This window comes from Phascolarctos cinereus, unplaced genomic scaffold (genome assembly GCF_003287225.1).
Source record: "Phascolarctos cinereus isolate Bilbo 61053 unplaced genomic scaffold, phaCin_HiC Scaffold_4;HRSCAF=312, whole genome shotgun sequence".
In the NCBI taxonomy this organism is placed as follows: domain Eukaryota; kingdom Metazoa; phylum Chordata; class Mammalia; order Diprotodontia; family Phascolarctidae; genus Phascolarctos; species Phascolarctos cinereus.
Genome location: NW_027555847.1, coordinates 337,265,210 through 337,288,023, shown reverse-complemented (window position 1 = coordinate 337,288,023; position 22,814 = coordinate 337,265,210). Strand labels below are relative to the sequence as shown.

The following is a 22,814-nucleotide window of genomic DNA, read 5'->3' as shown; positions in this document are numbered from 1 at the left end:
ATTAGAAGCATGCATCTTAGGCATTCTAAGTTCCTTCAGATATTTTGCAAAAGGATAGAATACAGTATGTTAGGAAAAAGAAATAGTCTTGAGGTTTTCCTCACAACCAAACTGTCCAGATGTTTGTATTTATAATATATACATGTTCATGTCTTGTTGTGTTAATAGGTACAGTATATCAGAAGCATGAGCCAATTTTTTTCCAGTCCATTGGAAATCCATTCATTTTTAGATGCCTAGATGGGATGCTTATTGATGGAAATGATAAAGGAATATCAAAAGTTGTGTACAGGTAAGTTGGTAATGGTAATGTAACAAAACTCAGCTGTAAAAGATTTAGCTACTCTGATCAAGACAGTGATTCAACACAATTCCAAAGGACCCATGATGAAAAATGCTATCTGCCTCCAAAGAAAGAACTGATGTCATCCGAATACAGACTGAGGCATACTGTTTTTCATTTTCTTCCTTTTTTTGTTTGTTTTCTTGTACAAAATGACTAATATGGAAATGTTTTATATGATTGTACAGTTATAACCTATATCGGATTGTTTCCTTTCTCAAGGAGGGGGGAGGGAAAGGAGTGAGGGATAGAATTTGGAACTTAAAACTTAAAAAAAACACAATGAATGTTAAAAATTGTTTTTACATGTAATTGGGGGGAAATAGACTATTTTTTTTAAAAAAATTGAGTTCCAAATTCTCTTCCTCCTGCTCCTTCACCCCTTGAGGAGGCAGGAAGATGATGTTGATTATTTATATATATGTAGTCATGCAAAACATTTCCATATTAGCCATGTTGCAAAAGAAAAACACACACACACACACACACACACACACACACACACACACACACACACACATAACCCCAAGAAAAATAAAGGAAAAAACGTATTCTTGAGTCTGTACTCAGAGTTTATCAGTTCTGTCTCTGGAGGTAGGTAGCAATTTTCCTCATGTGTCCTTTGGAATTGCCTTAGATCACTGTCTTGATCAGAATAGCTAAATCTTTCACAGCTGAGCTTTGTTACAGTATTGCTATTACTGTATACAGTGTTCTTCTGGTTCTGCTCTCTTTGCTTTGCATCAATTCATATAAGCCTTCCCAGATTTTTCTTAAACAATACTGCTCATCATTTCTATTAGCACAATAGTATTCCATCACAATCATATACCACAACTTATTCTGCCATTCCCACAGCTGATGGTCAGCCCTTCAATTTGCAGTTCTTAGCCACCACAAAAATAGTGGTTATAAATATTCTTGTACAAATAGGTCTTTGTGCCTTTTCTTTGATCTCTTTGGGATACAGACCTGATAGTAGTATTGCTGGGTCAAAAGGTACGTACAATTATATAGCCCTTTGGGCATAGTTCCAAATTATTCTCCAGAGTGGTTGATATGGTGCCATTTTACTGGATGTCCTCCATGCCTGGAATGCTCCCCCTCCTCACCTCTGCCCCCTCCCTTCCTTCCCAAGTCACCTCAAATCCTGCCTTCTTCAGGAGTCCTTCTCCCAGTTCCTCTAACCATTAATGCTCCTTCTCTTTGATTACTTCCCAGTCTCGCTCCCCACATATTCTATGTATATAGTTGTTGCTTACAGTCTCTCCAATTATAATGTGAGTTGCTTGACAGTAGGGACAATGTTTTTTGCCTTTCTCTGTATCCCCAGCATTGAGCACTGTACCTGGCACAAAATAAGTGCTTAATAAATATTTATTTCCTGATGTAGGATTCTGGTCTGGAAAGGACCCTAGGAATCATCTAGTAAAGCCTTCTTATTTTATATCTGGGGATACTGAGGCCTGGAAAAGGTTAAATGACCCATCCAAGGTAGCCAGCCAGTAAGTAGTAGAGCCAGGATTTTAGCACACATCTTCTGACCCTAAATTGAATATTCTTTCTACTACACCTTGTCCTGGGATTAAAAATCCGGTTACTTACAACAAGACTAATGTGAAAATATGTTTCAGAGGAATGTATATGTAGAGCCTATATCAGATTGCACACCATCTTGGGGAGGGGAGGGGGAGAGGAAAAGGGAGAGGGAGAAAAATGTAAAACTCAAAAGCGTATTGTTGAAAACTAAAAATAAATTAATGAGAAAAAGATAAAAATCCAGTTTAAGAGCCCCTGTGTGTTAACTGCCTTATGAAATAGATAAGTAATATTTGGTGAATGGCACTGTGGTGCAGAATCTGATTTTTTGAGGTTTTTGAGTAGTAGAAAGATGGAAAAAATATTTTAATTAGAATTCTAGTGTTAATAATGTTTTCAAATTGTGTTTTTGAGTTAGATGAGATCAATCTTTGAGCTAATGTTTTTACCTCTTTTAGGTCATGCAATGGGAGGGACCAACTTGGCCCTTTTAAAATGAGTGATAGTACATGGCTGACGTCAGAGGTACAAAATCCACTGGCTGTGGGACAGTATGTTAACAATTGCTCCAATGGTAAGCCATCATGAGCTTTCTTGGAGTATCTGGTTTGTACAGGGATGGCTGAATGTGTAAATGAATGCTTTTGCCACTACAGCTTATGTTTATCTAGCACCTTCTCAAGTGCTCTGCATACATTATCCTGAAGCAGGATCAAGTCTTAGAGTTGGGGAGGATCTCAAGGCCATGTTGTTTGGCCCATATATGAAGAAGACCCCCTTCTACAACATTGCCAAAATGGTCCTAGTCTTACTGTTTGTCCTTTGCTCTGGAAGAGGACCATGACATCAGGGAGATGATGCCATGACATGCAAATGAATTGGATTTAAGTGAGGCAGGGCTCTGCAAAGTCACTAGCCTCACTTTCTCCTCTGGAGCCATCTGGGTCCAGTGGCCAAATATGGATCAGGACAATTGGAGATGACCCAGGATGCAGTAGGGGTCCTTGGCCTTTTCAAGCTAAGGTCTTTAACAGGTCTGTTTGACTGAGGCAGCAGCATTCATTCAGTGATTAAGGCTTTAAAAAGTCTAGTCTTTCTTTGAAGACCTCTAGTAAGGGCAGGGAGATTGGGGAACCCACTTCCTCCTAAGTCAATCTATTCCATCTTGAAGTAGCTCTGATTATTAGGGAAATTTTCCTTATATTTGGCCTAAATTTGTCTCTGCAGTTTCTGCCTCTTATTCCCGATTCTGCCTTCTGGAGTAAAACAGAAAAAGTCTCATTGACTTTTTATGGGGCAGTCCTTCAGTTACTTGAAGACAGTGATCATGGACCATACCATCCAGTATTCTCTTCTATAAACTAAGCATCTCTGGTTCCTTTATCTGGTCCTCACACAGTGTGATCTTGAGGTCTTTGAGCATCCTGGTTGCCCTTTTGTAGGAGGCAGCATGGTGTAGTAGTATCAGCACTGGCTCTGGAGTTTGAAGATCTGGGTTCAAATCCTGCTGTGTGGTTAACTAACTGTATAACCTTCAGTAAGTCACTTAATTTCATTGGCTGTCACTGACATGGCAGCTAGGTGGCACAGTGAATATATAGCATTTGCTCAGGTGTTTTTCAGTCCTGTCCTACTCTTCGTGACCCCATTTTGGGATTTTTCTTGGCACAGAGACTGGAGCAGTTTGCCATTTGCTTCTCTGGTTCATTTTACAGGTAAGAAAACTGAGGTAGAGTTAAATGACTTGCCCAAGGTCATACAGCTAGTAAATGGCCAGATTTGAACTCAAGAACATGAGTCTTTCTGGCTCCAGGCCTGTCACTCTATCCACTGTGCCACCTAGCTGTCCCAGGTTATAGCACTTAGAAGTCAGCAAGAACAGAATTCACTCAAACACTATCTCTGTGACCATGGACAATTCACTTGACTTTTGTCTGCCTCAGTTTTCTCATCTATGAAATGGGGGTCATAATAGTACCTACCTCCCAGGTTTGTTTCTAGGATCAAATGAGACAATACTTGTTAAAGTGCTTTGCAAATCTTAAAGTGTTATGTAAATTCTATCTATCTATAAAATGAAGGAATCAGGCTAGGTGGTCACTGAGGACCCTTCTAGTTCTAGGCTTCTGGCTTACTAACTTTTTTTTCTTTGTGAGGCAATTGGGGTTAAGTGACTTGCCCAGGGTCACACAGCTAGTAAGCGTCAAGTGTCTGGTCTGAGACCAGATTTGAACTCAGGTCCTCCTGACTCCAGAGCTGGTGCTTTATCCACTTCACCACCTAGTTGCCACTAATATTCTTCTTAAAATAGGGCCCCAAGAACTGAACTCAGTACTCTGGATATATAGAGATTGTTACCTCTCTAGCCTCTTAATGTAGCCTAAGCTACAATGGGCTTTTTCTGGCTCCACTATCACATTGTTGCCTTAAGCTGGGCCTACAAACCCCTAAGCCCCCTGGATCTAGTAGAAGTGAAGAGCTGTCTAGCCATGCCTCCTGCTCCCCGCACCTAGTACTGTTGAAGTTAAATTTCACCTTGTTAGATGTGGTCCACTGCCTTAAGCATTGTAGGTTTAGAGCCGGATGGGACCTCAGAGCTATCAAAGTCCAGACCCTTCATTTTACACAGTTGTAGCCTGCCCAGGTCTTTTGAGATCTCAGTCTTTCATCCAATATGTTAGCTGTCCTTCCCTAGCTTTGTCCATCTGCAAATATGAGAAGCATGCCATCCGTGCCTTTATTAGTCCATTTGGGCCTTACAACAGCCCCATGAGGTTGATGGTGTGTTATTACCTCTTTATTACAGATGAAAAAGTAGAATCAAAAAAATGTTACTTGTCCAGGGTCATATGGCTGGTAAACTGGGAACCAAGGTTTTCTTTAAATAGTGGTTCTTACCCCTTATTTTATCAGAGCTTCCCAAGACTATTAATCTAATAATGTAGCTTAAATTGGCTCACTGGAACTTTGAATGTTTTTTTTTTTTGGAAAAAAATAAATCATGGGTAACAAAGGCTGCCAGGAGAATTGAAAGGGAAACTAGATTCATTTCCATGATTTTGATGACTGGTCCTTGTGCTGACTGAGCATTTCTAAGGGTTAGGCAGTCCATATGTGGTTGGCAAATCACTAAGATCCCAGTCCTACAAGTGCAGCAGTGAAGAAAACAGAAGTTGAGGTGACCAGGGACAGAAGGAAGAAGGAAAGTATGAAGAGACAGGTTTCCGGGATGTGCAGAAGAGGGAAGCTGTAGCAAACAAGAGTGTTGAGAGAGAAACTGGAGCAATTACAGAGGTGGTGGTGGGGAACCAAGCTGGAAAGAGGGCAGAGCACAGAGGTAAAGCCAGCTCTGTATCTTCTACACAGTCATGGTCCATGAAGCACAGAATAGGGCTAGGTGTTCAGTCCTGAAAACTCTGATAACAGAGTAAATCCTATCCTCTGGCTTCTTTTTTAAGCCTATAGGGAAACAGGAGTATAAGAGGGCTATGACCGGGTAAAAGAAAATAAGCTAATTCTTTTAGGTGAAGTGGACAATGTGCTGAGTCTAGAGTCAGGAAGACATGAGTTCAAATCCAGCCTCAGGCACTTATTAGCTGTGTGCCCCTGGGCAAGTCACATAACATCTGTTTCCCTCAATGTCTTCATCTGTAAAATGGGGGTAATAATGGCATATTAACTCTCCTAGGATTGCTTTGAGGATCAAATGAGATAATAATTGTAAAGTACTTAGCACAGTGTCTCACACATAGTAAGTGCTATATAAATGTTAGCTATTATTATTGTTAGCTATTATCAAAACTTCAAGAATGGATTCTGTGGCCAGTACACACTGACACCAGTCTAGGAAGGGCTGAGGCTTGGGAGTCCAAAGTCTTTGCCACTTACTAGCTGGGTGACCTTTAGTAAATCACTGAATGGCTGTGGTCCTCCAAAATGAGAGAAGCAGACTTAACGATACCTTGGTTCCCTGCCAGTGCTAACCACCTGTGAGTCCTCCATCTTTTATATCTAAGGCACAGTGATGATTGATGTTCATAATGTTGTTCTTGAATAGGTGCTGCAAGGTCCTGAGCCACCAAAGAAAGATTAAATTATGTTTAACAGATTGTGCTGATGAATTGGATTCAACATTCAATTGTACAAGTGCCCACTGTGTACAGAACACTGCTAGGAGCTTGATGAGATGCAATTAATTTCAATTAAGCAAACATTTATTTAGCTCTACTCGAAGCACCAAGCTAAGCCCTGGAGATAACAAAAACAAAACCCAGTCCCTAACTTCAAGAAGTTTACATTCTTGCATGCACAAAGGTTATCTAAGACATATTTCTATTCCCTTATAATGTGGAACTTACAATGCGGTAGTTGTTCCGTCTTGTCCTATTCTCTGTGATCCTATTTGGAGTTCTTTTGGCAAAGGTACTAGAATGGTTTGCCATTTCCTTCTCTGGCTTATTTGACAGATAAAGAAACTAAGGCAAACAGGGTTAAGTGACTTGCCCAGGATCACAACTAGTAAGTGTCTGAGACCACACTTGAACTCAGGAAGTTGAGTCTTCCTGACTCCAGGCCTGGTGCTGTATCCATTGTGACAGCTAGCAGGGGACCATTCAGTTCAATTCAGCCAGCATGTATTAAATTCCTCCCATGTACTAAGTGCTAGATATACAGAGGCCAAAACAAAATAATCCCTGACTGCAAGGAATTTGCATTCTACTTAGGGAAGTAAGAAGGAGGTGTTGAAAGACAGCATTTGTACAGATAATGAAATACTCTATATATGTGTGTGTGTGTGTACATATATGTGTAAATGTATGTATGTATGTATAATACAAAATTACTTTGTATTTGGACAGCTAGGTGGCCCAGTGCATAGGGTGCTGGGCCTAGAATCAGGAAGACTTGAATTCAAATTCAGCCTCAGATACTTTCTATCTGTGTGACTCTGGGCAAGTCACTTAACCTCTGTCTGCCTCAGTTTCTTCCTCTATAAAAATGGAATAATAATAATAGCACCTACTTTATAGGGTTGTTGTGAGCCTCAAATGAGATAGTAATTTTAAAGGGCTTAGCACAGTAACTGGCACATAGTAGGTGTTTTGTAAGTGTAAGTTATCATTGTTGATGTTGTCTATGGGAAATAGCGAGGAGCCAAGTTTGGAATGTTGAGTTCATCAGGAGGATAAATGGGAAATCCGACTGGAAAGGTAGGTTAGAGATAGATTGGGGAGGTTCCAAGTGATAAACAGAGGTGTTTATATTTTCTCCCAGAGGAGGCACAGAAGGTTATTTAGAAAGGGAGCGACTTGGTCAGACCTATGCTTTAAAAATATCAGCCTGACGACTGTGTGGAGGCTACGTTGGAGAAGAAAAAGACTGGATGCCAGGAAATGGGTTAGGTGGGTATAGAAACAGGAGTACAAGAGCGCTGTGATAGGGTAAAAGAAAATAAGCATATTTTTTAAGGTGAAGTTGGATAACATGCAGGGTCTAGAGTCAGGAAGACATGAGTTCAAATCTGGCCTCAATCACTTAGTCTAGGTAAAAGGGGATAGAGTGAGTGGAGAGCAGGTGATTGATACAAGAGATGTTGTGAAGGTAAAATTAGAATGACTGGCAACTCGTTGAGTGGGGGAGGAAAAGAGAGGAGGGAAGTAAGGGAGAAGAAGAGTCTGGTGCTACAAAACTGGGAGACTGGAAAGATGACGGTGCCCTTCACAGAAACAGGGAAGTTAAGAGAAGGGGTTGGTTTAAGGAGAAAGATAATGTTAGATTTTGAGCATGTTGAGTTTGAGATGCTTATGGGACATCCAGGAGGGAACGTTCAGCAGGCGATTGAAGGTAGGTGTGGGATTAGAGCTTAGGAGAGAGATGAAGGCTGGACATGTTGTCATCTTCGCAAAGATCCAACCCGTGGGAGCTGATGAGATCACCAAGAAGAAAAGAGGCCTGTGGCCAGAGCCTTGGGAAGTAGTCACACGAAGTGGCCATGATCTTGATGATAACCTAGTAAAGGAGATGGAGAAGGAACGGTTAATGGGAAGAGAACCAGGAGAGAGCAGTGTCATGGAAACCTAGGGAGGAGAGAGTATCTAGACGGAGTTAGTCAGCTGTCTAATGCTTCAGAGAGGTCAAGAAGGATGAAGAATGAGGAAAGGTCTGTATTTTGTCAGTAAGGTGAGATCCTTCCTCCACAGGGCTGAATGTGGGTAGCTTAAGAAGAAAAGAGATTTGGAACCTAAATGTAGTAAGTGATAGAGGCTCATTCAGTCAGTCAGTAAGCATTTGTTAAGTACCTTCTATGTGCCAGGCACTGGGCTGAGTGCTAGAAATACAAAGAAAGGCAATAACACAGTCCCTGCCCTCCAAAACTCACGTTCTAATAGAGGAGACAGCATGCATACAGCTATGTAAATACAAGCATGGTATTTATGAAGCCACGAGTGCCTAGTTGAAATTAGATAACAGATCTATGGGCGGGCCATCAGAATGATTGTGGGCCTTGCATAGTACCCGAGTAGGAGTGAAGAAGTGAGAAGTAACCCAAGACTGGAATTGGGAAAGAGATGAGTGGTGTTAGGGGGCAAGAGATTCAAGGTAAAGGCCAGCAGAACATTGAACTGGTTTACCAGAGAGTCAGAATCGTGAAGGGAGAAAAGAAAGGTCCCCAATCAGCTGTTAAACTGATTTTCCTAAAACACAAGCCTCTCCATATCATTCTATTCAGTAAAGTCCGATAATGCCTATTACCTCCAGGATCCAATATAAAATCCTCTGTTTTGTTTTCAAAGCCCTTCCTAACCTGGCCCCACCTACCTTTCCAGTCTTCTTATGCTTTACTCACTATTTTGCTATTCTTTGAATATGACATTCGATCCTCCAGCTCTGAGTATTTTCTCTGGCTGACCCCCATATCTGGAATGTTCCCCTTTCTTATCTCCACCTGCTCTCTTCCCTGGCTTCTTTCAAATATCAGCTAACGTCCCACCTTCTGTAAGAAGCCTTTCCCCATCCTCCTTAATCTTAGTGCCATCCGCTTGAGACTCTGCCCAATTTATTCTGTCTATCTTATTTGTACATAATTTTGCATATTGTCTCCTCCATTACACTGTGGTCTCCTTGAGAGCAGGGACTATATGTTATCTTTGTTTGTATTCCTAACCCTTAGCAGAGTGCCTGGCACATAGTACACTCTTAATTAATGGTAGTTGACTGCCTAAGTCCAGAAAAGGAGTTGATGAACTGGTAAAGTAACTGGTAAAGTAAAGGGATGTAGGAACTGGGGTCCTGATGAAGGCAAGACTAGGTATAGGAAAAGTGAAGAGGAGAGATGTGCTTATGGTCTGAGAAAGAAATTTCAGAGTTTTGGATCATAGACACCGAGCAGTTACAAGCAATCACGAGGTCAAGGGAATGGTTGTCCCTAGATATGAGGAAAGAGGCTGAGACTTTGATTATGAGCTAAATCTCGGTGGCCAGGAGGTTAGGGCAGGATGTATATGATCTGGGAATTATCTGTGTTAGAAATGATAATTGAGCCAATGGGAGCTGATGAGATCACCAAGTGAGATAGTATAGAGGGAGAAGAGAAGAAGACCTAGGACAGAGCCTGGAGAGACACCCACAGTTAGTGGGCATGGCCTGGCTAAAGATCCAGCAAAGAAGACTGAGAGGGAGAGGGTCAGACAGGAGGAAGAAGGAGGCCAGTGTCATGAAAACCTAGAGAAGAGAAAGTATTCAAGAGAAGATGGTGATGGAGTGTCAGAGACTGAAGAGAGGTCAAGGAGGGTGAGGCAAGAGAAAAGGGCATTAGATGGGCAGTTAAGAGACCACTGGTAACTTGGGAGAGAGCAATTTTAGTTAAATGATGAGGTTGGACCACATTGTAGAGGGTTTAGAAAAGAATTAGAGGAGAGGGCCAGTGCCACCAGGTGTAGAAAGCCTTCTCAAGGAGTTTTCTAAGAAGAGGAGAGATAAGATGATAAAGATGCAGATGATCAGGTGAGATTGTTTTGTAAGAATGGGGGAGAGATGGGCATGTCTTAGGAAATAGAGAATAAACACTGCATCCTGGTCAGAAAACAGGGAGAGATTGTAGCTTCATTAGAAGCTGGGGATGAGAGTAGGGGCAATTTGCTGGCGAGGATGGAAGGGTCTGCTATGAAGGACTCATGGCGGGGGGGGGTTTAACTTGATGCAGAAAAGGACCACATCTTCGTCTGATACAGAAGTAAAGGAGTTTATGGGGGAAGGCATCTGAGTGATGTAAGATAAGGAGGAGGGGAGGAGCTCTTGGTAAATTGCAGTTAAGCATAAGGCAAGGTTTTTAGCTGATAGAGAAGAGGTTGGGACTGCCATGTTCTTGATAACTGTTTCCTCAACGTTTTGATCTGTGGATGCTCTTCCTTCCCTGACCATTTCTTGTTCTTCTTTTCTGCCCTGTTTTCCCTCATGCTTCAAGACTCTTCTTTGTCGGTATTATGTCCTTTAGCCTTCTCATCTACTCCCACGGCTTCAATTTTCATCCCTGTGAAGATGATTCTCTTGTCTGCTCCCCTGCCTCTGACCTCTGCAGTCCCACATTGCCAGCAGCTTGTTAGCTGTCTCTATGGGAATGCCCCATGGACCACTTAAATTCCTCTTGTCCAAAGCTGAGCTCGTCGCTTCCTGGCTATCTCCTCACCATGCTTCCTACAGCATCTGCTACACCCCCAAACAGGAACTTCATCTCTGGGTCCCTCAGCACTGACAGGTAAGCTTTTGCCTTTTTGTGCTGGGAACAGGTCTCCAAACCACTTCTTGGCCATCACCCCAATCGCTCTTCCCTCTCCATGCCTTCCAGCTTCACTTTACATGGTGTCTTCTCTCATTTAGAACTGAGGGTAGGGATTGTCTTGCTTTCTTATATTTGTATCACTAGCACTTAGCAGAATACCTGGTATATAAAAAGTGTTTAATAAATACTCTATTGGGGCAGCTAAGTGGTGCAGTGGATAGAGCACTGGCCTTGGAGTCAGGAGGACCTGAGTTCAAATTCAGCCTCAGATACTTACTAACTGTGTGACCTGGGCAAGTCACTTAACCTTGATTGCCCTCCCCTCCCTCAATAAATGAATACTGTGTCTATAACTCATCAATTTCCATCTGTCTCTGTAATCTATATCTTTCTATTGTCTGAATTATCTATCTCTAGCTATTATCTATCAATCTTCTATCTCTTTCTACCAATATTTTTCTCTTCTCTATCTCTATCATCTGTCTATAACTATCTCTCTTAGATTTCATATATCTATCCATATCATCTAGCTAGCTATCCATCTCCATCTGTATCTCTTTATCCCTTTCGAACTCTATAATCTGTCTATATCTTTCTAACTCTATCTCTGAGTCATCTTTCTATCTCTTGCTGTTCAGTCATTTTTCAGTCACGTACAACTCTTCACGATCCCATTTGGCAAAGATACTGGAGCAGTTTGCCATTTTCTTCTCCAAGTCATTTTACAGATGAGGAAACTGAGGCAAACAAGGTTAAGTGACTTGCCCAGGGTCACACAGCTAGTAAGTGTCTGAGGCCAGATTTGAACTCAGGAGGATGAGTCTTCCTGACTCCAGGCCCAGCACTCTATCTACTGCACCACCTAGCTGCTCCAAAAACATTGTTGTTGTCTATCTCTATCTAGCTATTACCTATCAATCTTCTATCTATCTCTTTCTACCAATATCTTTCTCTTCCTCTCTATCTCTATCATCTATCTCTATGTATCTATGTCTGTCTCATATCTATTATCTACCAATATCATCTATCTCCATCTCTTTCTATCCCTCTCTTTCTTTTTATTTCTATCTGTAATCTATCTATATTTTTCTGACTCTATGTTGTCTGTATCATCTATCTCTCTAGCTATTTTCTCTCTTTTTATCAATATCTATCTCTTCCTCTATCTCTATCATTTATCTTTATCTGTCTCTGTCTCTCATCTATCAGCTATCTCTCTATTTTATCTCTATCCTCTATCTGTTTCTATCTTTATTATCTATCATCTCTCTATCCATCCCTTCCTCATAATCTTTTCTCTCTAACATCAATCACTACATCATAATCGATGCCACTATGATCCTCTCAGTCACAAGCTGGAAATCTCTGCCCCTTTCTTGATTTCTCCCTCTTTGTCTCATTCTCCCCTACAGTTAGTCAGTCTCCAGGCCCTCTTGATTCAAACTTTGCAATATTTCTCTCTCTTTTCTACTCCCATTGCAACCCCCCCTTGTTCAGAACCATGTTACCCCTTAGCCAGACAATTTGGACAACCTCCTCACTGGGTTTTTTTTCCTTGTTCTGCGTTCTCCCATCTGCAATCTATCGTTCGTGCTTCCTGAAGGCACTTTCCCGTGCACTCCTCTCATTATATCACTCTTTGATGTCAGAATGATTCAATGTCTGACCATTGACCAAGGAGGGTGTTAAGCCTTCTGCCAGCTCTGGAAGCATTTCACATACATGCAGGTCTTCAGCTTAATATTACTCCTCTTCATGGGGGCCATCTCCAGTGATCCTGATCTATATCTTACCTTTGGACCCAGATGGCTCCAGAGGAAAAAGCGAGGCTGGTGACCTTGCACAGTCCTCCCTCACTTAAATCCAAATCACTTGCAAGTCATGACATCACCTTCCTGATGTCATGGTCCTCTTCAAGAACGAAGGACAAACAACTCCTCTTTACATAATCTATATTCCAGCTAAACTGAGACCATCGCCCTCCTTGTCACGGTCTCTCCTGTTTCTGAGCTTTTGCTTAGATGATCTCTTCCCTTTATGAAATCCCTATTGTTCTTTCAGGCCCACTTCAGCCACTAGCTCTTCCACGAAGCCTTTATTGATTTCTACTTCCAAGCATCTTGGATCTCTCCTTTGTATTTCTTAGGAAGGAAGCATGGAAGCTAGATGGTGCAGTACATAGAGAGCACTAGATCTGGAGTCAGAGAGACCTAAATTCAAATCTGTCCTCAGACACTTATTAGCTGTGTGAGTGACCCTAGGTGAATCACTTAATAACCTCTCTCTGCCTTGGTTTCCTCATTTGTAAAACGAGGTTAAAAATAGCATCTGCTTTTCAGGGTGGTTGTTTTTGTTGTGAAGATAGAAGAAGCTGATATTTGTAAAGTGCTTTGGAAATCTTAAAGTGCTATATAAACACTGGTGATTATTTAGCCAGTAGGTGGGACAGTGGAATCAGAAAGACCTGAATTCAAATCCTGAATTAGACAGTTACTAGCTGTGTGACCACGGGCAAGGAGAAGATATTTGTAAAGTAGCTTTGCACACCTTAAAGTAGGGGTAGGGGGAGCCAAGATCACAGAGTGATGGTGAGCTCTTCTCCACAAACTCCTCCTAATCTGGAAAATGTGCCAGACAAAATCCTGATGGGGAAATCTAGAAAAAGTTGCAGGGAGTCATTTGTCCAGTGCAGCTCAGCAATGGGAGACAGACAGGGAGGTCTGTGGATTGACATCCGCTCAGTCAGTAGCACTGAGGAGCCTGGCCACACTCAGGGAGAGGCTGTGTGCCCCAAGAAGAGGAGATACCAAACTTTTACCAGCACTGTGACGGTGGCAGGTGCCAACTGCCAGCATGGTTGTCCACTATCCAGTCCCAGGTTGCAAATCTAGGGCAGAGTGAGAAGGGGACCCCTACATGTCAGTAGTATTCCTGGGTAGGGAAGCCCGGGGCTGAGTACTGAGAAAGGAGGACGTTTGGAGGCAAACAGAAGCAGCTGCAGCTGCAACAGTTGTGTGGGACAAACTTCAGGTGCATAGCAAAATTTCACTTCTAACCTCCAGCCCAGCCAACAGAAACAGTAATGAGTTCTGGAATCCTAGACCAAAGGGGAGCCCACAGTTCCGCTGCTCTGAACCACCAGATCTCTCCACCTGCTGATAGGGGCTGAGTCCAGCCGCATCTACTCTTGTTCAGACCCATACCCCAAGTCAGGAACTTGCAAAGCTCAAACCAGGATATAGCAGTCAAACTGCTTTTTTGGGGAGTACTGAAAGCTTACACATCCCCAGCCTGTCCTTAAGATCCTGAAATAATACAGTGCTCCAACCCCAAGAAAGCAGCAAAAGAACCAACCCAGAACATCACTCCAGAAGGTCCCTGAGCCCAGCCCTGAGATCAAGTCCTCAGTGAGGAAGTAGGCTGGAAGAATGGATGAAGATGACCACCGTATAGAGCTATTATAGTGGCAGGGATGCCTAGAACACAAATGAAGAGAAAGATCCCTAAACATTTGCAAGCAAAGCCTCTGAGTATTTCATTTAAAAATTTTTGCATCCATGTTTGTTAATGAAAATAGTCTGTAATTTTCTTTCTCTTTTTGCTCTTGGTTTAAATATCATTACCATATTTATTTCATAAAAAGAGTTTAGTAGGACTCTTTCTTTGCCTATTATTCCAAATAATTTATTTAATATTGGAATTAGTTGATCTTTAAAATTTTGGTAGAATTCACTTGTAAATCCATCTGCTTCTAATGTTTTTTTCTTATTAAGCTCTTACATGGCCTGTTCAATTTTTTTTCCTCTAAAATAGGTTTACTAAGAAATTTTATTTTCTCTTCTGTTAATCTAAGCAGTTTATGTTTTTATAAATATTCTTCCATTTCACTTAAATTGTGAATTAATGGAATTTTTGAAAACAATTTTGGAAATAGACAGCTTTAGTTTTCAGTTCTGAGCTGATGTCGGCCCCTTTCCCCTTAACAAAATACTTGCAGCAAATTTTTGTTTCAAGAATTTGAAAATGTCTGGCTTTCAAAAGAGTCTGGTTTTAGGACCACATACACAAAATGGGCAAATGGCTCTGATAGGAAGCATGGAGGTAACGTGGAGGCAAATTGTGTGTGTAGAAAAAAAGTGCGATGGCTTTTCCTTTAAGGCAGGATTGCCTCGTGGTCAGCCTCTTAAACCGCTGATGATGATTCCGTTAAGAGTGTGACATTTTGGGTGCTCTTTTCAGCAGCTGTATTAAGGTCAGCTCCACAAGAACCCTATTTTTGTCATTTTTGTTTTATCATTGGGGATTGGACGCCTCCCTTGTCCTTACTGACCATGATATTTTGACATTTCCCCTTGCTTCATAATCATCTGCTGGTTATTTTTTCCTGACTTCACATGGTCATATTGAGCAGGTCACGCTGGAGTTGTGTCTCTGCTGTGTTGTTCAATCTGACTTTAGCTTCCTGTGTGGTTTTGATCCTGTCATTTACCTTCTCTGTGACCTGCAGACCAGGTGTAGAGAAGAGGATAAGTCTAGATGGCTGCTTACTTTGTTGGGGGGCTTATTACTATACAAAATATTACAGCAATTACAGGAAACGCTTAGATACCTTGTTTTTTAAAAAAAATTTCATTCAAGGTCAGTAGAAAACACAGACAAGCATGACGGTTTGAAAATAACATGTTTAATTTCTTGTAAACTTGGAGGGAGAAGCAGGCTGTACATGATGCTGGTTTGTGGCTTTGTTGCAATCTTCTTTTTCCTTTGTGCTTTGTATGTGGAAATGTTCATCTGATTTGGTTAAGTTCAGAAAAAAAATTCATTACTAACTTGCAAAATCTCTCTCTCTCTCTCTCTCTCCCCTCCCCTCCCTCCCTCCTCTCTCCCCCTTTTTTGGTTCCTCTCCCTCTATCTTTCTCTTTCTCTCTTTCTTTTGTTCTTTCTTTATCTTTTTATTCTCTCTCTCTGTCTCTCTCTTTTACTGTCTCTTCCTTCCTCCCTCCTTCTCTTTCTCTCTCTCCTCTCTCTCCTATTTCTGTCTCCCTCCCTCTTTCCCTCTCTGTCTGTATCTCTCTCTCTCTTGCTCTCTTTCCTGCTCTTTTTTCTCTCTTTTCCTCTCCCTTTCTCTTCCCCTTTCTCCCTCCTACCCCCTCTCTCCCTACTCTTTTCCTCTCTCTTGCATTTTCTCTCTCTTTCTCTCTCTCTCTCTCTTTATCATTCTCTCTCTTTTTCCTCTAGACAAAGAAGCTAATGTCTGCTATCAGGAATTTGATGTGCCCGAACTTTTCCCATTAGAATTTAAGCAGTATCTTCCAAATATCATGTACAGTCATGACACACAAAGGTCAGCATCTCTCAGAACAGTGGTTTGTATCTATCTTTTGCCTCATATTTTATTAGCTGCTTTTCTGAGGAAAAATCTGTGTAGAACAGCATTTCCCAAATTGATCTGGTCCCAAAACATTTTTGGGGTCTGAAATTTATTGATGGAATCCACAAATGCTCATTTGGCAGAAAGGTGGGAGGGGAGAGATAAACATGCTTGGGAAAGCATTTATGTAGCACCTAGTATGTGCCAGGCACTGTGCTAAGTGATTTACAAATATTATCTCAGTTAATCCTCACAATAACCGTAGGAGGTAGGTGCTAAATTCTGGGAAGACTTGCCCGGGATTATATGCTAACCCCTTTCAAAAGGAGAGGTTTGGGGTGTCTTTGAACAAGCAAATGAAATTAAACATATTTTCTTACTCCCCAAATTGTTACATAACACATATATACATGATTTCATAGTATTTTTTAGCAGGATATAGTGGTAGCATTGACATTTTATTATGAATTTTCTTTCATATTGAACAGAACAGGAGGCAGCCTGATGTAATAGAGAACTCTCCTTGAAATCAGGAAAACATAGATTCAAGGCCCACCTCGAATCTGTATTGGCTATATGACCCTGGACCAGTTACTTAACCTCTTTGTTCTAGACAGCTCTCTTAAGACCATAAATTTCAGCAAAAGTGCCAGCCTGCATTGGTCAAAGGTGTTTTTTCACCTGGAATTTCTCTGTACCAGTGAAATCATAGGTGCTATCCCTTTCACTGCTCCTACTGAACAGGACACCAGGATTCTATACCACGTTTTTTAGGAAAGACTTGAAGCATTTGGCCCAAAGATAGAATAATTTAGCCAGAGCAATATTTCTATCCTCTGGAATATATTAGCATTAAATGAAAACTAGGACCAGAATGTAGATAATTAATTAACCTTAATGATACTGAATGGCCCTATTTGTCCAAGTACAGATTCCTGTGAGGTAGATGATGGTTAAAAACAGTTATCCTGCTTCCCCCCAGTGTGGTATAAACACATGGTTCTTTGAAATGAAAAATGCTACCTGAAAAAGGAACACAAAAATCTCTGTTGTCAGATTTCATCCCTTGTCATTTTTATTTTAACCTCCAAAACATGTTTAGAGATGGGTACAGGGAAGCAGGACCACACTCACAGTGAAATAAGCATCTAATGAGATGTTGGGGGCATTAGAAAAGGCTGCACATCAGGATGGTGGTTGCAAGCATGCTTATGTATGTGTTTGGAAGATATCTCCAGAGACACTTTATTGGTGATAGATAAAATTTATAATCAGAGAGCGAAAAGAATGTCTTTGTTACTCAGATAGGTTCATTGCTTTCAATTCAGTCAGATATCAGGGTCAGCCACCACTAACTGGAAATTTGTCATAATTCCTATCTCAAAGATGGGCTTCTTTTTGAATAAAGGAATTTCTGAGGCATAATTTATTAAAGATGTGATTCCTTTTTAATACAAGAATTTCTAAGATATATAATTTAGGAGTCTTATGATGCATTATTGTAGTGTGGGCTTACTAGGAATTATAATTTTAAAATTAACTTTATTTTTGCCTTTTGGTTGGTACTCATTGATAAAATAGACAGTACTTAAAAAAAGACATTTCTTTCAAAGTATTCTCTAATCCTCCCACCCTTCAACTTCTTCAGATGAGGTTTTGCTGTAATCAATTTAAAGTACCTTGCTCCCCATTTCCCCTGGGTTCATAAACCCACACATGGGAGATCTGGATTGAGGAAAGGGACCGACTTAACACTAATTATGAACAGTTTCTTTTTTGCCCGTTTAAGTGGCTGTTAAAAGTATGGTGCAGATGGAAAGGATGAAAACCAGAAGATATGCTATAGTTTGAAATGGAAGAAACCTGTTCTAGCCATGCTAAGTCTGCATAAATAACATTCTGAAGGACCAGTAAAGTGAGTAAGCTCACAGAGAATCCACTTCCTTAAAAGTAAACTTATGACATTGGGAAGGAAAGTTTTGGAAAAGCATTTATGTTGTACCTACTATGTGCCAGGCACTGTGCTAAGTGATTTACAAATGTTATCTCATTTAATCCTCACAATAATCCTGGGAGGTAGGTGCTATTATTATCCCCAATTTACAGTTGAAGAGACTGAGGTAGATGGGTTAAGTGACTTGCCCAGGGTCACTCAACTAGTAAGTATCTGAGGCTGAACTTGAACTCAGGTCTCCCTGACTCCAGGCCTGATGGTCTGCCCACTCATTTCACCACGGTAGTCTCCATTGCTGCACTTAACAGTTGTTTGTAAGTGTTCTTTGGTCTTGTGAAGATCTCATCGATCGGTTTTAGAAAATTAACTTTCTGTTCTTACGTGTAAAATGTGAGCCATTCTCATCAGTCAGAAGCTGGGGGTAGATCCATTTTTGTGACTAATTTGCTTTAAGCCTATCCCTCTAAGTTCCACTCCCATGCAAGGTCTTTCCTGATCCCCCTCAGTAAAAAGGTGCTGTCTCTCCACTAAAAAGAATGTCTTAGCGTTTTCTTTGTGTGCATGTACCTATAGTTTCCTTGCAAATAGAATAAATGAAAGCTCTTAGAAGGCAGGAAGTGTTTCAGTGTTTTACTTCCCATCCCCAGCAACTAGCAGACTAGCACTGTGTCTGGTATAGAGTAGGCGCTTGGTAAATTCTTGTTGAACAAATGCATAATTGGATCCAACCGTTTTGGAGAACAATTTGGAGCTCTGCCCAAAGGGCTACAAAAATGTGCATACCCTTTGATCCAGCAATAGCACTTCTAGGGCTATATCCCAAAGAGATCAAACAAATGGGAATAGGACCCACATGTACAAAAATATTCCTAGCAGCTCTTTTTGTGGTGGCAAAGAATTGGAAATTGAGAGGATGCCCATCAATTGGGGAATGGCTGAGCAAGGTGTGGTATATGAATGTAATGGAATACTATTGTGTTATAAGAAATGATGAACAGGCTGACTTCAGAAAAACCTGGAAAGACTTTTACGGTCTGATGCTGAGTGAAGTGAGCAGAACCAAGAGGACTTTGTACACAGTAACAGCCACGTTATGCAATGAATAAGATTGTTAAACTGAACCCTTCTCAGCATTACGAGGATCTAAGACACTTACAGAGGCCTCAGGATGGAAAATGCTGTCCTCATCCAAAGAAAGAACTGTGGAAGTCGAATCGCTATCACTTATTTTTACCCTCTGTTGAGTTTTGTTTCATCTTTTTGATGGTTCCTCCTATTGGTTTTGATTTTTACTTACAACTTCACTAATGTGAAAATATGTTTAATGGGTATGTAAAGCCTATATCGGATTGTGCGCCCTCTTGGGGAGGTTGGGGGGGAGGAAGGGGGAGAAAAATTTTCAACTCAAAAGCATATGGAAGTGATTGTTGATAAATCAAAATAAATTAATAAAATTTTTAAAAAAACAAATGCATAATTGAATGAACAAATAAATGAATAAATATTGATGTTCTTACATATTGTAATAGAAGAATAGAAAGTGTTGGACATGTAAGAAACTTGGAAGAGTTTACATGCAATGTATCGACATGTAAGAAACTTGAAAGAGTTTACATGCAATGTATCCAGAAATAGATTTTGTCCTTATCTGGTGAGCTTTAAATTGTTGCTTTTCTAGCTGGGGCCCTTGTGTGGGAGTGATTCTCCCCACCCCCACTCCCACACTCAGGCCCTAGTGTAGAACACATACTAATAAGGTCATTTAAAATATAATGCCCAGAGTATAATTTATCATTGTGAAAACTTTTGATTCTTAAAATTAATTTTCGTGGCAAGAATATGAAACCCAACATTTTCAGAGGAGGTTCTAGATTCTAATGCGGACTTGGGAAGCTCTCAACACATTCTAGAAGAAAGAGTAGAGAGAGCTTCTGCACTGTTTGCCTTGAGAGTGCTGGCTGCATTTTGTGTTTTTGATTTGCTCAGTTGGGGAGGCAGCATGGTATGGTGGAGAGAACCCTCGCCCTAGAGTCAAAGAAGCTGGGTTCAAATCCTGGCTCTGTTATTTAGTAGCTGTTTGACTTTGGACAGTTTCCTTATTTGTAAAATGAGGGTGTTGGACTGGGTCTCTTTCAGCTCTAGTATATACTCAGTATATACAAACTATGAGATTGACATTTCATCTCAGCCTATCAATGAGCAAATATTTACTAAGTTTTATTTTGTGGTGTTATTCAGTCATTTCAGTCGTGTCTGACTCACCGTGATCCCGTTTATGATTTTCTTGGCAAAGATACTGGAGGGGTTTGCCACTTCCTTCTCCAGCTCATTTTATACATGAGGAAACTGAGGCAAACAGGGTAAAGTGACTTGCCCAGGGCCACACAGCTAGGAAGTGTATGAGGCCAGATTTAAAAGATTCAGGAAGATGAGTCTTCTCTTTAGAATGATGCTTGCTTTGTTTCTGCTTTACCAGAATCCTGCTTTTGTTATGTGTTGGGGAAGAAAGAAAAAAGCTTCCGTTCCCTTGTGAGTTAGTTATAAAATTAAATTAAAAAATTAAGATGTTAAGGAAGAATCAGAAGAGAAGGAACATTCCAACTGTAATGTTTATCTCAGCTACATTTGTATTTAAAGATGTGAACCCGCGTTACTCTAAATGCACCAAGTTGATCAGAGTTAATTAATCAAATCTCTATTTTCCCCTTTGTTTCTAACAGCCCATTGCGATGTGTGGTTCTCGTGGCACTCAGGGACATCCAGCAAGGAGAAGAGCTTTTCTCTAACTACTACACGATTATCAACTAACTTGACAGAATCGGTTTTTCTGCTTAACTATTCATTTGGCTCAAGAGAGCTTTCTCAGTGAATTTCTCTGGGTTATGTGTGGTGGAGATTTGCCCTTTGAGATCTAATTAGATTGGGGATTTTCGTCTTCATGTAAATATTGCTTTTATATTTTGATGCAGTGATGGAAGCTGTTTGCTTCAGTGACTTTTAAAATTTGTCTTACTGTTTCAAGTTAAATTGCTTTTCACCCAAATGCAGGATAACTTATTAAATTAAAATCAGCTTCCTGAACATATCCTTTCATTGTCTCTTTTGTTTACTCGCATATCCCCAAGATGGAGGTCTGATTCTGTAGCATTAACAGGCAGAGACTTAACGGACCTCATTTGGTGTTGGAACAACATTGGTCATTCTTTTTGTGGCTTTGATGTGTTCCAGGCTTTTTAAGAATCTCATCCTCCCTTTTAAGGAAGGATGGGATTGGGAATGAGATTGCTATGGCTGTCATTAGATCACATTAGGTGTGAAATTAAAAGAGCTTCTCACTTGGCTCATAGGAGCCTAGGAGAAGGGAATAAGCATTTTTTAAACACCTACTATGTGCTGGGCATTGCGCTAAATGCTTGACAAATAGTGTCTCTTTTGATCTTCACAATAGGCCTGGAAAAGGTAGGCGCCATTATTTGGCAGTTGAGAAAACTGAGGCAAAAGGAGTTTAAGTGACTTGCCCAGCACTATAAAGCTAGTAAGTGTCTGAGGCTAGATTTGAACTCGGGGGGGGGGTCTTTGGGACCCCAGGCCTAGTGCTCTTTCCCCTGCACCACCAAGCTGCCTCTGACTTGGCCTATCGAATTCTAAACTGAGAAGGGTTGCTACAAAGCCCTTAACTATTGACTTCTTAATGCCTTTGCTCTAATGATGGCAGTAGATTACAGAATTCTCACTTGAAAGTTTACAAAATGCTTTATGTTTCAATGGGTGGAGGAGGGGTAGAGAGAGAGAGAGAATTTGAAACTGAAAATAAACGTTAAAACAACAATAACAACAAAATGCTTTGTGTACATCGTCTCCCCTGATTTTTCACAGCAACCTTACCTTTCCTCAGTCTCCCTGAGGGAGAGAAAGCTCTGCATGATACTGTCTTGTCTACTGGGCAGGGGAGGAGGGGAAGACACTGGTCTACTTCCTTCTTCTAGATAGGGCACATAATTGTAAAATAACCGGCCCTGGATTCCAACAGTGATAGATCACCAAGTTCAATCATCATTTCTTCCAAAACCACCACCAAATATCCATCCAACACTAATCTTTTGAGCTCAAGCCCTACCACTAACTGCCTGCTACAGACTTCTACCTGGATGTTCTGTAGGCATCTCAAATTCATCATGCACAATGTGATGCTAACTATCTGTTCCAACCTCAAAACTTACCTATTGTTTTTGAGGATATCATCTTCCTTCTAGTCACTCAGACTGGCAACTTTGCAGTCCTCCTTGATCCTTCCTTCTCTGTCATTTCTTACATCTCCAGAGGCAGCTGGTGGTGCAGTGGAGAGAGTGCTGGGCTTGGAATCAGGGAAATCTGAGTTCAAATCCAGATTCAGATACTTACTAGCAGTGTGACCCCGGGCAAATCACTTAACTCTGTTTGCCTCAGTTTCCCAACTTTAAATGAGGATAATAATATCACCTACCTCACAGAGTTGTCATGAGGATCAAATGAGACAATATTTGTACAGTGTCCAGTACACAGTGGGTGCTCTATAAATGCTTATCCCCTTTCTCTAACTCCTGGTGATTGTACTTGAACCTTTAATCAAACATGCTGAAGTACAAGCAATAGAATCTATCCAGTGGAAAAAAACACTGGTCTGAGAGTCATGAGACCTGGGCTCTAGTCCCAGTTGTACTACTAATGAGCTGTATGACCACAGGCAAGACACCAACTCCTTGGGCCTCAGTGTCTATATTTTAAAATGGCAGAATTAGACCAGATTATCTCCGAACTTCTTTACAATGAATAAGTATTAGATCAAATA

The 22,814-nt window shown here is 40.9% G+C and overlaps 1 protein-coding gene across 4 annotated transcripts in view; it reads left to right on the top strand.

The window, feature by feature from the left end:
• The window catches only part of SETD9 (SET domain containing 9), a 28,150-nt gene extending 7,083 nt beyond the window's left edge, over window positions 1-21,067 (top strand). For 2 of the 4 annotated variants that reach the window (XM_020997465.2, XM_020997507.2), the window contains 4 exons: window positions 169-292; window positions 2,341-2,456; window positions 15,900-16,005; window positions 20,707-21,067. In XM_020997465.2, the coding sequence (XP_020853124.1) occupies window positions 169-292; window positions 2,341-2,456; window positions 15,900-16,005; window positions 20,707-20,794 (434 nt within the window). In that variant the 3' untranslated portion in view covers window positions 20,795-21,067. Of the gene's footprint in view, window positions 1-168; window positions 293-2,340; window positions 2,457-3,109; window positions 3,333-15,899; window positions 16,006-20,706 lie in introns of those variants that run through there. The other 2 variants (XM_020997482.2, XM_020997517.2) reach the window with 2 other exon arrangements.
• Window positions 21,068-22,814: the final 1,747 nt, after the last annotated feature.